This window comes from Salmo trutta, chromosome 12 (genome assembly GCF_901001165.1).
Source record: "Salmo trutta chromosome 12, fSalTru1.1, whole genome shotgun sequence".
NCBI lineage: Eukaryota > Metazoa > Chordata > Actinopteri > Salmoniformes > Salmonidae > Salmo > Salmo trutta.
Genome location: NC_042968.1, coordinates 88,843,572 through 88,861,722, shown reverse-complemented (window position 1 = coordinate 88,861,722; position 18,151 = coordinate 88,843,572). Strand labels below are relative to the sequence as shown.

Below are 18,151 nucleotides of genomic sequence, written 5' to 3'. Positions count from 1 at the left end.
GTTCTTAACTGTTAATACTCAGATGGTTGTTAACTGTTAACACACAGATGGTTCTTAACGGTTAACACTCAGATGGTTCTTAACTGTTAACACTCAGATGGTTGTTAACTGTTAACACAGATGGTTGTTAACTGTTAACTCAGATGGTTCTTAACGGTTAACACTCAGATGGTTCTTAACTGTTAACACTCAGATGGTTCTTAACGGTTAACACAGATGGTTCTTAACTGTTAACACTCAGATGGTTCTTAACTGTTAACACTCAGATGGTTGTTAACTGTTAACACAGATGGTTCTTAACGGTTAACACAGATGGTTCTTAACTGTTAATACTCAGATGGTTCTTAACGGTTAACACTCAGATGGTTCTTAACTGTTAACACTCAGATGGTTCTTAACTGTTAATACTCAGATGGTTCTGAACTGTTAACACTCAGATGTTTCTTAACGGTTAACACTCAGATGGTTCTTAACTATTAACACTCAGATGGTTCTTAACTGTTAACACTCAGATGGTTCTTAACTGTTAACACTTTCTGGTTTTGTGGTTAAGCGATAAGTGCTTCTGTTGTAGGAAATGTTTCCTTTCCAGATTGGATTGCAGTGCCATGCTTTTTTAAAACAAAAGTTTCGTTTTCTTTGGAATAATTCAGGCACATAATATACAAATACACACCTCTTTTCTGCTTTTCAGCTCTCTTCTATCCATGTTTACATCACATAAATATTTGTATTGAATCTGTCTTGAGAATATTGCTTTACAAGTAAGGTAGTATAGCGTTAGAAGCTGTTTTACATGTGGTTTTCTACCCGTTGCTTTGTGCTCACATTCCAGATGTTGTTCAATTAATGAAAACCCTTGTAAAAAAAAAAGTTTTTGTGTGTTTTATTTACCCTTTTTTTCAATCTTGTCTCATCGCTGCAACTCCCCAACGGGCTTGGGAGGCGAAGGTCGAGTCATGCGTCCTCCATAACATGACCCGCCAAACCGCACTTCTTAACCCCCGCCCGCTTAACCCGGAAGCCAGCCGCACAGTGTCGGAGGAAACACTGTTCAACTGCCTGTAGGCGCCCGGCCCGCCACAAGGAGTTGCTAGAGTGCAATGAGCTAAGTAAAGCACCCCTGGCCAAACCCTCCCCTAACCCAGACGACGCTGGGCCAATTGTGACCCGCCCAATGGGACTCCCGATCACGACCGGTTGTGATACAGCCCGGGATCGAACTTGGGTCTGTAGTAATGCCTCTAGCACTGCGATGCAGTGCCTTAGACCCCTGCACTACTCGGGAGGCCCAAATTGTCTATTTTTGTCCCAATTATTACATGATTTAAAGCGATTGCAAATATTCTACATTTAAACATAATCAGAATCCTACGTTTTTTAAAATATTTTTTTTAATGCTAATTTCTGAATATAAATGTCTCTGCATATTGTGTGGCTGCTTCACTGGCTGCTCCTTGTCTTCTCCTTCCTCTTCTTCCCCTGGAGAGGGCCGAGCGCAGTCGGGTAGAGAAGCAATCTTTCTTCTTCTTCCACTTCTCCTCCTCCTCCTCGTCTTCTCCTCCTCCTCCTCGTCTTCTCCTCCTCCTCGTCTTCTCCTCCTCCTCCTCGTCTTCTCCTCCTCCTCCTCGTCTTCTCCTCCTCCTCCTCGTCTTCTCCTCCTCCTCCTCGTCTTCTCCTCCTCCTCGTCTTCTCCTCCTCCTCCTCGTCTTCTCCTCCTCCTCCTCGTCTTCTCCTCCTCCTCCTCGTCTTCTCCTCCTCCTCCTCGTCTTCTCCTCCTCCTCCTCCTCGTCTTCTCCTCCTCCTCTGCAGGAACCCCACACAGGGTTCTATTTGGAACTCGAAAGGGTTCTAACTGGAACCTAAAAGGGTTCTCTCTTATGGGGACAGCTGAAGAACCCTTTTGGAAGCCTTTTTTCTAAGAGTATATGAAGACAGTCGGTATGAAGATAGTAGGTATTAAGATAGTTGGTATGAAGACAGTTGAGAACAATTTGACAAAAACTTGAATCCAAGTTTAGAATATTTACCATAACTAACATAGGCCTCTTACCATACCTCTAACATAGGCCTTGAGCATACCTCTAATGTGTAACCCACAAGGATATTAAACATACAGTATACAGTTCATACAGTATGAAACATACAGACAATATGGTTTTATAAACTCGGTGGATCGAGCCCTGAATGCTGATTGGCTGAAAGCCGTGGTATATTACGTTGTATACCACAGGTTTATTTGTACTGTTCTAATTACGTTGGTAACCAGTTTATAATAGCAATAAGGCACCTCGGTGGTTTGTGCTATATGGATAATATATCACGGCTAAGGGCTGTATCCAGGCACTCCGTGTTGCGTCTTACATAACAGCTCTTAGCCGTGGTATATTGGCCATATACCACACCCCCTCGTGCCTTATTGTTATTATAAACTGGTTATCAACGTAATTAGAACAGTACAAATAAACCTGTGGTATACAACACACTTATATTCTTTCTTGAGCACAAAATTAAAAAGCAAGGAGTCATCTAATAGTGAAATGAAGGGTTATTGAAGCAAAAAGGCCCGAGGGGGTGTGGTATATGGCCAATATACCACGGCTAAGAGCTGTTATGTAAGACGCAACACGGAGTGCCTGGATACAGCCCTTAGCCGTGGTATATTGGCCATATACCACACCTCCTCGGGCCTTGTCAAAGCTAAAATACCACCTCTGCAGGAGTACAATTCAACTTGCCCTTGCCTACCCAATAGCAGGTCAGTTATCAGTCCTCATTAACCCTTACAGATCTGATAGATCCTGCTCTGCCTTACTACTGAGCTCGTCTACAGCTAGGGACTGTACCTCAGACTCAACAGTCAGGGCCTTACAGTAAAGTGGACTATCCTCAGACTCAACAGTAAGGGCCTTACAGTAAAGTGGACTATCCTCAGACTCAACAGTAAGGGCCTTACAGTAAAGTGGACTATCCTCAGACTCAACAGTAAGGGCCTTACAGTAAAGTGGACTATCCTCAGACTCAACAGTAAGGGCCTTACAGTAAAGTGGACTATCCTCAGACTCAACAGTCAGGGTCTTACAGTAAAGTGGACTATCCTCAGACTCAACAGTAAGGGCCTTACAGTAAAGTGGGCTATCCCTGAAGTCGTGTGCCTACGCTCCATCACCCTGAACCTTATGAACCCGGCGCCTTCTCAGGATCGAACGGGCCAGAGTTTCAACCTCGGCACACCGTGAGCGTGTCGCCCTCCTCTGGGTTCCCCTCCCTACGACTCTTACCAATGCACTCAGTAACTATAGTTTGGTCTCAGGTTAGGTTCCTTTATACTAGCTACTCGGGTTTCCTATGGAAGAAAATGAACCAAGATAATTTGCCAGAGATCCTCATTTAATCAAACCTATTTCCGAGACCCAGGTTAAAACGACATGCACTTGTATGACTCTTTGATGACACCGGGTTTCAGAACAATAAAGCGAGTTTATAAAAAGCCAGAAACAGGCATAAAAAAAATCCCAGATCAATCAATCAATCAATCTATATCAAAAAATCAAATGATGAGCAAAAATTGACCGTAAAGTAAATTGATAGACCACCTTCAGTGCCCTTAACTAAACCCCTGTTGGGGTGTGCCAATAAAATGTTTTTTTTGTCTGTTACAATTTTACGAAAAGCACAATATTTAATAACAAGAAAAACAGTTTCTTATCTTCTGCAACTCTATAAACTGTTCTTTTGGCTCCGCCCTCAGGGTGGTCAGTCCCTCAGACGGCGTCTAAAACGCTTAACAGCTAATTTATACTAAACCTCTATCAATGAGGTAACCTTAAGGATTCCTCCTAGAATTTTACTTTTAACTGAGTATAATAAAACATATAAGTATAAAAAAGACTTTACTGCAACTTCTTATTTCTGCAATATTCCACAGACAGTTTTAATACAAATATTGAAACTGAAAAGAAGGGAAAGCAGAAAACAATTCTAAAAACAAAACATTTCTTTATTTAAACAGTAGCATGTTCTACATTTAAGCAATCAAATCTTGAACCTGTCATTCAACAGAATCACTTATATTCTTTCTTGAGCACAAAATTAAAAGGCAAGGAGACATCTAATAGTGAAATGAAGGGTTATTTAAGCAAAAAGGCCCAAGGGGGTGTGGAATACGGCCAATATATATATATAAAAAAATCACAATATATTTGAAGCTTAAAAAGCTACAGCAAAAATCTTCTTCCAGCAGACGACAGGTTCTTCTAGGAAGCTCATACTGTAGATCATTGTTTTCTTTTATACCCTCCATTTTCCTTTCTGCTAACTCATTGTGGTAATCACCTACCCTAATGACACATCTAGTGGTGAACTTCTGATGCTGTCCTTGTTTTCAGCCTCCTTAGCCCCCACTTTTCACCTAAACAGGACGTCCATCCGCTTCACCCCTAACCGTCTAACCTGGGGATTTCCAGATCAAGCTAACATCCTTAATGTAGCTTATTATTTAACCTTAACTTTTAAACATTCATTCTTAAACATTATTCTTCCTTAGCCCACTCAATTACAATCTTACTCCAACTCAATGTATCACTCCCATTACATATTTAACTTCCACCAATTTAAACATTTCATCATTATAACAGTTCAACATTCTAACCTTTCATTATCAACAGGCCTTGTTCCTCTAAGCTTAACGAACATAGTCTATATGCATCGTACCTTAAAGCAAACAACATTTTAACATTGTTAACCATTTACTGCATTCCTCTAATCACCTTTTAATAATATCTTCCACTATACATTTCCCCCAATGCTTTCAAATTTTAACTTTTAACATATTTAACCTTTAATCATTATTTTTGTAAATTCCAGTACCAATTTATTTGGTACTTCTTTGTGCTCCGTGTGTGTGTGTGTGTGTGTTTGAAAGTGGAACTTCATCATAAGTGTGTGCGTGGGTATATGCAAATGTGTCTCTAAAATGTCACAGAGAACTGGACCTTAGCCCACTGCTCTTGACAGCCTTATTGCTTAATTATAAACTGGGTGGTTCGAGCCCTGAATGCTGATTGGCTGACAGACGTGGTATACCAGACCGTATACCACAGGTATGACACTTTTTTTTTTTTTTAACTGCTCTAATTACGTTGGTAACCAGTTTATAATAACAATAAGGCACATTGGGGGTTTGTGGTATATGGCCAATATACCACGGCTAAGGGCTGTATCCAGGCACTCCTCATTTCTTCTTACACGTGGTATATTGGCCAAATACCACACCCCCTCTGGCCTTTTTGCTTCAATAACCCTTCATTTCACTATTGGATGACTCCTTGCTTTTTAATTTTGTGCTCGAGAAAGAATAGAAGTGCTTCTGTTGAATGGCAGGTTCCAGATTTGATTGCTTAAGTGTAGAACATGCTGATTAAAGAAACAGTTTGTTTTTAGAATTATTTTCTACTTTCCCTTCTATTCAGTCTATTCAATTTGTATTAAAACTCTCTGTGGAATATTGCAGTAATAAGCAGTCGCAGTAATACATTTTAATCTGTTGTAGAGGTGTTTTCTCCATGTATGTGTTCAGCAACCCATTGTTGTTAGCTCACCTTTCCCTTCAATACTTTATGGTTTACTTAAAAAATAAATAAATACGTAGATATGGCCTATCTTTTAACCAACATGCATATACACAAAATAAGCATATTGTACATCATTTTGGTCTAACTTGGGCATTAGCTAACAAAAATCCCTTTCTCAGACAGATCAGATCACTGACTACTCAGAAAGACACTTCTGAACAATAAGCACTTTAACCTGTGAGGATCTGACATTCTTAGGCAGAGATATTGGAACCAAGGGGACAAGAGTAGATGCTTTAGTGGTGAATTTAGGCCATTCATTACCCAGATCGTTTCAAAAGATTGATGATGGTGGACCTCAAATTGCCCAAAAGAGGGCGCCATTTCGCCATTAATTTATTTATTGCTCCAACAGTCTCTGTCTTTCTGTCTCTCTGTCTCTCTGTCTCTCTGTCTCTCTTTCTCTCATTCTCTCGCTCTCTCTCTCTCTCTCTCTCTCTCTCTGTCTCTCTCTCTCTCTCTCTCTCTCTCTCTCATTCTCTCGCTCTCTCTCTCTCTCTCATTCTCTCTCTCTCTCTCTCTCTCTCTCTCTCTCTCTCTCTCTCTCTCTCTGTCTCTCTCTCTCTCTCTCTCTCTCTGTCTCTGTCTCTGTCTCTCTGTCTCTCTCTCTCTCTCTCTCTCTCTCTCTCTCTCTGTCTCTCTGTCTCTCTGTCTCTCTGTCTCTCTGTCTCTCTCTCTCTCTCTCTCTCTGTCTCTCACAACGAAAGGTTATAACACGAAAGCTTAACATCAGTATTCTAAACACTCTTCCTTAAGTCAGGATTTTGTGTTAAACGCTCTCCAACAAAGCTTTCTTAGTGTCCAACAAGCTTTCTCTGCCCTTAACCTTGTTCTGAACACCTCCAAAACAAAGGTCATGTGGATTGGGAAGAAGAAGGCCCCTCTCCCCACAGGTGTGATTACTACCTCTGAGGGTTTAGAGCTTGAGGTAGTTACCTCATACAAGTACTTGGGAGTATGACTAGACGGTGCACTGTCCTTCTCTCAGCACATATCAAAGCTGCAGGCTAAAGTTAAATCTAGACTTGGTTTCCTCTATTGTAATCGCTCCTCTTTCACCCCAACTGCCAAACTAACCCTGATTCAGATGACCATCCTACCCATGCTAGATTACGGAGACATCATTTATAAATGGGCAGGTAAGGGTGCTCTCATGCGGCTAGATGTTCTTTACCATTCAGACATCAGATTTGCTTATAGGACATATACAGATGTGCTTATATAGATCTCCTTATAGGACACATCACTGCACTCTATACTCCTCTGTAAACTGGTCATCTCTATATACCCGTCGCAAGACCCACTGGTTGATGATTATTTATAAAACCCTCTTAGGCCTCACTCCCCCCTATCTGAGATATCTACTGCAACCCTCATCCTCCACATACAACACCCGTTCTGCCAGTCACATTCTGTTAAAGGTCCCCAAAGCACACACATCACTGGGTCGCTCGTCTTTTCAGTTCGCTGCAGCTAGCGACTGAAACGAGCTGCAACAAACACTCAAACTGGAGAGTTTTATCTCAATCTCTTCATTCAAAGACTCAATCATGGACACTCTTACTGACAGTTGTGGCTGCTTTGTGTGATGTATTGTTGTCTCTCCCTTCTTGTCCTTTGTGCTGTTGTCTGTGCCCAAAAATGTTTGTACCATGTTTTGAGCTGCTACCATGCTGTGCTGCTGTATGTTGGGTTGCTACCATGTTGTTGTCATGTTGTGTTGCTACCATGTCGTGTTGTCATGTGTTGCTGCCATGCTACAGTGGGCTCCAAAATTACTGGCACCCCTGACTGGCAATGCACAAACAATACTTAAAAAAATATAAACAATATAATTATGGAGATAAACTCAAAATACCAACATGTGAGAAATACTGTACTTTATTCATGTTTTAATGGAACCCACCAAAATCATACAATTATTTAATACAAAATACATTTCACCAAAATCAAGGTTTCCTAATTATTGGCACTCCTCATTTAGTACTTAGTGCCACCACCTCTGGCAAGGATAACAGCATGGAGTCTCTTCCTGTAATGTTTGACAAGGTTAAGGAACACATTTGGAGGGATTTTGGTCCCTTCCTCTATGCAGATCCTTTCAAGATCCTTCACATTCTTGGGTTTGCGCTTATCAACTGCCCTCTTCCACTCAGCCCACAGGTTTTCGATTGGATTGAGGTCCGGCGACTGAGATGGCCATGGCAGAACACGGCTTTTGTTGTCACAGAACCATTTCTGTGTGGATCTTGAGGTATGTTTTGTCTTGTTGGAAAGTCCACCTACGGCCAAGTCCCAGCCTCTGGCAGAGGCAACCAGATTGTCAGCCAAAATTGCCTGATACTTGGTGGAATTCATTATGCCATCAATCTTAACCAGTTCCTCTGGACCTCTGGAATTAAAACAGCCCCAAAACATCACTGATCCACCACCATACTTCACTGTGGGTATGAGGTGCCTCTCCTTGTATGCATCTCTGTTTTGACATCAAATATGCCGATGCTGTAGCTGACCAAAACGTTCTATTTAGGTCTCATCTGACCAGAGCACCTTCTTCCAGTCATAATTGAAATGACATTTGGAAAACTCCATGCGCTTGCGTCTGTGTCTTGGGGTCAGAAAGGGCTTTCTTCTGGCAACCCTTCCAAAGAGCCTGTGGTTGTGGAGGTGGCGTCTGATTGTGATTTTTTTAAACCTGGTGACCCCAAGACGCCACCAAGGCCTGCAATTCTTTCACAGTGACTCTTGGGGATTTTGTTGCTTCTCTCACCATCCTCCTCCCTATCCTGGGGGGTAAAATGCATTTGCGTCCTCTACCTGTGAGGTTTTCAACTGTTCCATATCTTTTGAATGTTTTAATAATCGCCCTGACAGCGCTCAGTGGTATATTCCATCCTTTGTGGATCTACTTGTAGTCATTACCAGATTTATGAAGGTCTACGACCATCAGTCTCTTTTCAACTGCCAGTTCGTTTCTTTTCTTCATGGTGTTGGATGACAAAAGGATAGTGGAATTTAATTCCTGGTTTAATTTTGGTAGATGTTATTTACAATAACATTTAAGGGTGCCAATAATTGTGAAACCTTGATTTGGGGGACATTGATTTTTAATTAAATCAATAAATTATTTTGGTGGGTTCCATTGAAACATTAATAAAGTACAGTATTTCTCACATGTTGGTATTTTGAGTTTATCTCTATAATTATATTGTTTATAAGTTTTAAGTATTGTTTGTGCATTGCCAGTCAGGGGTTCCAGTCATTTTGGATCCCACTGTATGTTGTTGTCTTATGTCTCTCTTTATGTAGTGTTGTGTTGTCTCTTGTCGTGATGTGTGTTTTGTCCTATATTTTTTTACATTTATTTTTAATCCCAGCCCCCGTCCCTGCAGGAGGCTTTTTGCCTTTTGGTAGGCCGTCATTGTAAGAATTTGTTCTTAACTGACTTGCCTAGTTAAATAAAGGTTAAATAAAATAAATGATCGTACCATGATATGCCTGTCAGACAGACATACAGTAGTACACAGGTAATCTGTACTGTACTGTACAATATACACTGAGTGTACAAAACATTAAGAACACCTACCTAATATTGATTTGCACCCCCCCATTTTTCATACACACGGGAAACTGTTGAGTGTGAAAAAAACCCCAGCAGCGTTGCAGTTCTGGACACAAACCGGTGCACCTGGCACTTACTACCATACCCCGTTTAAAGGCATCTAAATATTTTGCCTTGCCCATTCACCCTCTGAATGGCACACATACACAATCCATGTCTCAATTGTCTCAAGGCTTAAAAATTCTTAAACTTGTCTCCTTCCCTTTATCTGCACTGATTGAAGTGGATTTAACAAGTGACATCAATAAGAGATCACAGCTTACACCTGGTCAGTCTATGTCATGGAAAGAGCAGGGGTTATTATGTATACTAAGTGTATATTCCCACAGTACACATGGTTGTCATTGCACACTGAGTGTACAAAACATTATGAACACCTGCTCTTTTCCATGACATAGACTGACCAGGTGAATCCAGGTCAGGTTAATATACATCTGATTGAAGTAATGCATGTCTTTTAAGCCCACAAAAACAAAACATCGATCAGTCAATCAGCTATTCAATCAATCAAATCTCTCCTCCCATCTCCTTCTATTCCTATAAGAAGTAAATGACCCTTTCATAGATTACAACTGCACAGTTTAAAAGATAGAAATAGACACATGACGCATCACTTGGACAGGTTGTCACTTGCCTGCATGCCAAAGGACACCCTATTCCACTACACTACATTTGACCAAATCAAAAATAATCAAATCAAATGTTATTTGTCACATGATTCGTAAAACAGCATGTGTAGATTAACAGATTCACTACAAATTTTTTTTCGGATTGTCTGGGAGTGGTCTGAGTTGTGGGGAAAACTGAAAACTAGCTGTCATTGGCAGAGAGGTTTGGAACTCTCTTATTGGTCTATTAATTCATTTCCCACCTGATGATGTCACCAGGCAGGCCAAAACTCCATCCCGCCAAAACAGGTAAAAAATGTGGGTTCTTTTCAAGCAGCTCTTACACTAAAATGGCATTTTCATCAATTTTACAATTTCACAGTATTGTTCCAACTTCATAGTGTGTAAATATATTTATACAATGGGTGGGTCTAATCTCGAATGCTGATGGGTTAAAACTGCATTCCAGCCAGTGTCTATTCCACAAGTTACCACTGGCTAAATCTATGACGTTAAAATGCCTATTTACTCTGTTCCATCTGACTGCGCAATCCACTGTCTCATCAGCCCAGCCAGGCAATTTATATACTTGATCTCCACTATAAAAACCATCTAGACATTATCTCACTTTTCTTTTACACTAACTTTAGTTTTCAACAGTGGAGATTTGAATAAACCTTGCTGTCTGTCTCTCTGACATTTACAACATTGTTTCAATATTCAAATTCGTTCTCCAGCTGCCCAATGTGTCGGGAGCCGGAACCTGACAGACAGGCAGGCAGCGTTTCTCAGCCAGTCGAAATCATGAATCAGCTGGCAAGAAAAGTGGTCGTGAAATAAAAGCCTGTTGCTTGTTGTTGTATGGCGTAATGGTGCCCTCTTTTGGGCAATTTGAGGTCCACCCTCAATCTTTTGAAACAATGATCTGGGTAGTGAATGGCCTAAATCCAGTGGTGGAAAAAGGATCCAATTTTCGTACAATGAGTAAAAGTAAAGATACCTTAATAGAAAATGACTCAAGTAAAAGTGAATGTCACCCAGTAAAATCCTACTTGAGTAAAAGTCTAAAAGTATTTGGTTTTAAATGTACTTAAGTATCAAAAGTAAATGTTATTGCACGCTCCAACACTCAGACATAATTTACAAACGAAGCATGTGTTTAGTAAGCCCACCAGATCAGAGGCAGTAGGGATGAGCAGGGATGATCTCTTGATAAGTGTGTGAATTGCACCATTTTCCTGTCTTTCTAAGCATTCAAAATGTATTGAGTACTTTTTTTTAGGAATGTATTGAAGTAAAAGTAAAAATTGTCAAAAATATAAATAGTAAAGTACAGATACCCCAAAAAAGTACTTAAGTAGTACTTTCAAGTATTTTTACTTAAGTACTTTAAACCACTGCCTAAATCTATCACTAGAGCAATTACTCTTGTCCCGTTGGTTTCTGGCCAAGAATGTCGGATCCTCACAGTGATCTAAACTGTCTGAGAAAGGGATTTTTGTTAGCTAATGCCCAAGTTAGACCAAAATGATGGAAAATATGCTTATTTTGTGTATATGCATATTGGTTAAAAGACAGGCCATATCTACGTAAAGAAAAAAAAGAAAACCATAAAGTATTGAAGTGAAAGGTGAGCAAACAACAATGGGTTGCTGAGAACGTTGCCAGCCGGTATGGCAATGGAACATTTAGAACGAACGACTGGGTCGCGTCCATAGATACAAAACAAAAAGACTGAAAGACTGGGTCAACCGGCAGCCGAACCGATAGAACGAATGACCAGCCGGCTTGGGTAGCAACCCTAGATTTGTGTCAGGACTATATCTTGTGGAAGGATGAAATAGTAAGAATAAATTAATCTAAATAATGTTTTTAATGAAAATATGTCAACCATTATTTTGAATATGTTGTTAACCTGTTTTATAAAAGGGATAATGCCCTTGAAGCCAGTGTTTGGAGGATATATTGACTCGGTTTGCTGGCCCTCAACAAACCCCACAGTTTGCCGTGCCAATAGATCCTCCAATCACCGGCTTTGATGGCATTATCACTTAAATAAAACACAGGGAAATCACGTTTTTGATGCACTAGGCCTTTAAGGGAGGTTTTTGTGTTGTGCCATCCATCAGTTGAGACACAACATGCTCTTGAATACAGGGTGGGTGTCATGTTTTGGGAATACTACAATGGAATAAAATGGACATTTTTACTTTCAAATGGTACCATAAAGATGGTTGAAAGAGCACACATCAGGGAATGTTGACTTGAATTGGGAATATATACCATTTAAAGCTGCAATATGTAACACTCTGGCCGACCTGACCAAATTCACATAGAAATTTGTGTTATAGATCAGTCATTCTCATTGAACGCAAATCTAAAAAGCGGTATATCTGTTTTATGTCCGCTCTACGTGTGCTATTTCAATGCTTCCCATTCTTAAATGAAAGTTTTGCGTCTTTTACTTTCGGTTTTGTACACCAGCTTCAAAATCTGAAAATACAATATTTTTTATAGAAAATATATATTCATAGCAGTTTAGATGGTACAATGATTCTCTAAACTAAACTTGCTTGTTAAGTCACACAAACTGAAATTAGGCAAACGGCAGAGCGATTTCTACATAGTGCATCTTTAATTTGACGTTTAACGGTGGGTGGACCAGCGGTCATCTTTGTGGTAGTAATTAGAAGTTAAAATGTATTTTCAATTTAAATTTCAATGGTGTACCGGCTGCATTGCAGTGGTCTGAAGGGATAGGTCCATTCTAGGAATTCTATTTCTATGACTGAAATGACACCCTGTATTCAAGAGCATGTTGTGTCTCAACCGACGGTGGGCACAAAACAAAAACATCAGGTTATGTGAAATAGGGTCTAAGCTACAACATATGCAAATATGTTTTTAGATAATTGATGTTAAAGGTAAAACATAAAATCAAGAAATGATTCAATTGTTTGACAACCCTGTTGGTAAGCTTTTAAATTACATAAAACCTAAATATTTTCCAGTGATGAAGACATGGAATGGTGGGTTATGCAAAATGGTTCAACTTTAAGCACCTCTATCTCCTGAATGGGTTTGGAATTCAGGTCCAAAAAGTCTCTTTCTGACCACTTCTACTATGGGCAAATATGTACAGTATGGAATGTTTCCCATGACTATATACAGACCTCAGTACTATACATGTAAGTATGTGCAGGCCCTGCAGTAGATTCACATCCTGTCCAATGGGGGTGTACTTGTACATTGAAGCTGCCTCATGTTACAGAAGCAGGGGATAGGCTCCTGTCCTGTTGGCTGTTCTGGCTTGGATAAGGCTAGTCTCATGTCAAGTGAGAGGTAAATACCTATATATACTCTACATAGCAAGGTAAGGTTACAGTATGGACAGGTAAGATACAGGTAAATACTCACTGGGCACACCACATCAACGTCAACAATTGGGTAATATTTTGTTGAGGCGTTGATCAATGAGCTTACAACCTATATTTATCCACTCAAAAAGACAGCCAGAAGTTTGTTGAATTCGCAATGTGTTATCACTATGCTTTCAACCAAAATAAAAGCACAACCAAATCCAATTGAAAACACTGTCTGAATTTTGGTTTAGTTGTCACCTAAATGTGTTACCACTGCACTTTCAGCCATTAAAAAAAAAACACAACAAAGTTGAAATGGGAAAAACAATGCCAGATATTTTGTTTATTTATACAACAATGTAATGTGTTCTCACTGTGCTTTATCTTAAAGCAGAACCAAAATAACTAAATTGCAGTTGAGATTACATTAAAAGTACATGGTGCAAGTAATCAATGCTGTTTGAGATTCTGCACAGATTATTACAGCAATTATGAAGATCTCCACAGACCTGCGACCTTTGCACGCTATCTTGAACATGCATGCTTTGATTATATAAGACATTTAAAGCTACAGTAACCTCAAAATGTGGCCATGGATGTGTACATTAGTTTGTAAAATAACCTTCACTTTAGGATATTTACTGAATTACGAAAGTCATATTGAATTGTGTTTGGTTGAAAACAACCAAATATCCACATTTGAAGGAGATTATCTTCTTCTTGGATAGTTTAATCTGTGCCACTTACTAAGGGATGGATTCAATAACATCCGCATAGTGGTTGTTATATGGAGGTGTCGGAGGTGGATCTGCTTTAGAGCTGTCAAATCTACAAGTGGCTCGTTGCCTTACCTTATCATGGACACTGCATGCAACGAAACCACACCCGACTATAAACCGACAAATCCAACACAGCCTCGTTACAAATTCAAAAACTTGAATTAGACTGATAGGCTATAAATCCGCTCATCCAAATGAACATTTAAACATGCATTAGCCTAACATATGCTTGTCTCAAAGATTAAGCCATGCAAGTCTAAGTATACAGGGTCAGTACAGTGAAACTGTGAATGGCTCATTTGGTTTGACATCAACAGTTTGACACTTGAGAGTTATTTCCAACATTGACACAGCCTACACTTAACACTTCTAAGGAAGGGAGTTGTTTGTGACACACAAAAGCAGCCACTCACCTACAGTTTGTGTCAGCTCATACTGTAGATTCAGCTCCAACACCGTCATAAAATCTGCTATGGGGATGTCGGCCAACGATGGTTAACGCTCGATCTGATTGAATCTGGGCATTCGTTTGGTTTTAAATTCCAGTTTGGATTCACGCCTCCATCTCAACCAAAAATCTAAGTTAAAGAATAGGACTAAATCAAATACATTTTTAATAAAGTAATATTCTTTAACTTAGATTTTTGGTTGAGATGGAGACATGAATCCAATATATCCCTTATGAACTTTTAGATTAAATTTGAAATCAACCAAAGCTTGAAACCCTACACTTTTAGAAATAAGGGTTCCGAAAGGGTTATACTGCTGTTCCCATAGGAGAACCCGTTTTGGTTCCAGGTAGAACTCTTCAGGAAAGGGTTCCACATGGAACCCGAACTTTGCAAATTATAGGTCTAAATAGTCTCATTGATGATATATGATTTATGAAGTATTGTTCTACAGTATTTAATTTGCTCTGTTAATCCTACCCTTTGAAATGACTTCCATAGCAACAGTGAATGTGTTTTCTTTTTAAGTGGAGATCTCTCAATCATTCTCACCAGGGGAGCAACTTTCACTGGGGACGGGGACATTCTGAAATTGCATTTTTGTCCTGGCCATGCGGACGCCTTCAATCGGTCGGGAAGGCTGTTTGGAGTGTTTATACATCTGGATTTAAAAAAATAAAAAATAATTATAAATATAATAATTAGAATAATTATGTCCCCCCCACTTCTAAAACCAAAGTTGCGCCCCTGATTCTCACGATAGCACATTGGTAATAGTAAGTAACAAATATGAAAGCTAAGCTGGGCTTGCTTAAAACCCTGGATGGGAGACTAAAGGGGTAGCTGTAGATAGATCAACTCTCCAGTAGGAGGTGCTGCGCGACCCATTGCTTTTTTTTCTGCTAGTGAATATAACGTTAAAGATCTGACATTGTTTCAAAGGTAGAAATGTAAGGTTTGTCTATGTTGAAAATGTGTTACAATGATGACATAATCATGTGGTTGAAATTCCACCTCAAAACAACAGTTGATGACTTTTTGCAAATTCAATGCATTTTACACGTAAATTCCACATCACAATACGTTGACAAATTATGTTGAAAAAACATAGATTCAACCAGTTTGTGCCCAGTGGGCATGTACAGTACACAGACATGTGACCACAGGTAAGAGTTTTCTCTTCATGTTAGATTAACAGACTCCACAAAGAAGAAAGTCCACGTCCCAACATGGTCAAAAGATGTGCACTACAAAGGGAACAAAGGGCCATTTTTGACACACACAACCAAGGGAGCTAGATTATTAAACAAACACACAGTTCAGTTGTTTATGTACAAACAAACAAACAAGCAAACAAAGAGGTTTGTTAATAAGGAGTCCATATGTAAACAGGTCCTACATCCTCCCAGTCCCAGCATTTATCGGTGCTACATAGCAGGGTTGGGGTCAATTCGAATTGAAGGCATCAAAAAGGGCCATCTATTTTAAATTGCTTCTCAAGAAACTATAAGTAAAAGCTATTTATTTCAAAAGTTTTTCCATTTATTGAAGTTCAAATTCAAATCACTTCCTGAATTGACTACCTTCCATTCGAATTGGCCCCAACTCTGCGACATAGTAAGTACTGTAGCGGATGAGGTGGGTGAGGTGAATTTCTCCCATACTGTACAGTGAAGAGCTTGGAACTTTGAGCACAAATCAATATTGTCCCTAAAGAGCAATCAATTTGCAGCAGTAATAGTCTGAAACAGCCCTCTCCAGGGCAGCCCTGGTCTTAATGGTATTAAATGAATGGTTCATTAAGCAGTAGTCCTCTAGTCCTCTCTGGCTGGAGCTGCAGGGAGGTGTGGAGAGAGGAGCAATAGATTGGTCATATCCCCTTTAGCTCTCCAGGTGGAGAGATGCCTTCATATCTCAATCAGTGGGATTCAGGGGGTGGTAAAATATCTCCTCTCCTTCTCCAGGAAGAGAGATGCCTTCATATCTCAATCAGTGGGATTCAGGGGGTGGTAAAATATCTCCTCTCCTTCTCCAGGAAGAGAGATGCCTTCATATCTCAATCAGTGGGATTCAGGGGGTGGTAAAATATCTCCTCTCCTTCTCCAGGCAGAGAGATGCCTTCATATCTCAATCAGTGGGATTCAGGGGGTGGTAAAATATCTCCTCTCCTTCTCCAGGAAGAGAGATGCCTTCATATCTCAATCAGTGGGATTCAGGGGGTGGTAAAATATCTCCTCTCCTTCTCCAGGAAGAGAGATGCCTTCATATCTCAATCAGTGGGATTGAGGGGGTGGTAAAATATCTCCTCTCCTCCAGGCAGAGAGATGCCTTCATATCTCAATCAGTGGGATTCAGGGGGTGGTAAAATATCTCCTCTCCTTCTCCAGGCAGAGAGATGCCTTCATATCTCAATCAGTGGGATTCAGGGGGTGGTAAAATATCTCCTCTCCTTCTCCAGGCAGAGAGATGCCTTCATATCTCAATCAGTGGGATTCAGGGGGTGGTAAAATATCTCCTCTCCTTCTCCAGGCGGAGAGATGCCTTCATATCTCAATCAGTGGGATTCAGGGGGTGGTAAAATTAATACTGTCCTTCCTATTTTCTCCTCTCTCCCCCTTTCTACCCACAGTCAGGATCCAATGAAATTCTGGGCAGATATGAAGGGGGTGGTAGTATGTCTCTCCCTCCTTCCCTCACCCATAGCGAGGGTCCATATCAGTAGGTAGACTGGGGGGTGATAGGATGTATTCCATGAGGCCTCCATGTATAGTAGAGGAGGTCAGGCTCTTCCTGTTCTTCTTCATGGCCGACCGTCTCTGCCAGCGACACAGCAGTACCTCCACCTGTTATTGTTAAACCGATGACAGAAGAAATAAATAAATCATTTCATATAAATTCTCAGGTCATTATTGTAAAAGAGAACGTGTTATCAATGACTTACCTAGTTGCAGTTTTTTCTGTGGTATAATTTGTATCTCAGTAGTAATAATCATGTTATGGGTTAGGGCTGATAGATTGTACATGACTGTTTTACATCTTTACTTGTTTATATAATTCTATACTCCTAGTATGAATACATGTTTTTTATATATCCTTAGAGATCGAAAGAAGTGTTAGAATTTAAGCTCTTTGTGTATGAGAAGTGTAATTATGTAGTGGACTGCAGTGGATTGTAGCAATGCGTACTCCCTATAACTCAAGGCCTCTTCTGACTGATGAGAAGACCTGCGATATGCTCAGAGAAGCACTGAGAAATACTGGGTGATGGAAAAGTACTGAAACACATCTTGGTGGAAAGGAGGGGGAGAGAGCTCAGGGTATAAGGCGGCAGGTAGCCTAGTGGATAGAGGTCAGTAACTGAAAGGTAAAGGTCAAGGTAAAAATCTGTCGTTCTGCCCCTGAACAACCCACTGTCTCCCGGTAGGCCGTCATTGTAAATAAGAATTTGTTCTTAACTGACTTGCCTAGTTAAATAAAGGTTCAATTAAAATATAATAATATAAATTGACACTATCCTGAATGTATGTCCTCCGCTGAAGCATTCAGTCGGGTGTAATAAAACTAGTTTGAGCTTTTTTTGGTGTCCGCCTGGAGTTTGTACCAGAAATCTAGAACCTAACAGTACCTATTGCAAAACAAAAAATATATAAAATGCTCATATGCATTTGCAGATTGTCTGATCATTTTCTTGTTTCGTA

The 18,151-nt window shown here is 40.1% G+C and overlaps 1 protein-coding gene across 3 annotated transcripts in view; it reads right to left on the bottom strand.

The window, feature by feature from the left end:
* Positions 1-13,538: 13,538 nt before the first annotated feature.
* The window catches only part of LOC115204619 (relaxin receptor 2-like), a 190,960-nt gene continuing 186,347 nt past the window's right edge, over positions 13,539-18,151 (bottom strand). For all 3 annotated transcript variants that reach the window (XM_029770288.1, XM_029770286.1, XM_029770287.1), the window contains one exon: positions 13,539-17,296. In XM_029770288.1, coding sequence (XP_029626148.1) covers positions 17,147-17,296 — 150 coding nt within the window. In that variant the 3' untranslated portion in view covers positions 13,539-17,146. The remainder of the gene's footprint in view (positions 17,297-18,151) is intronic.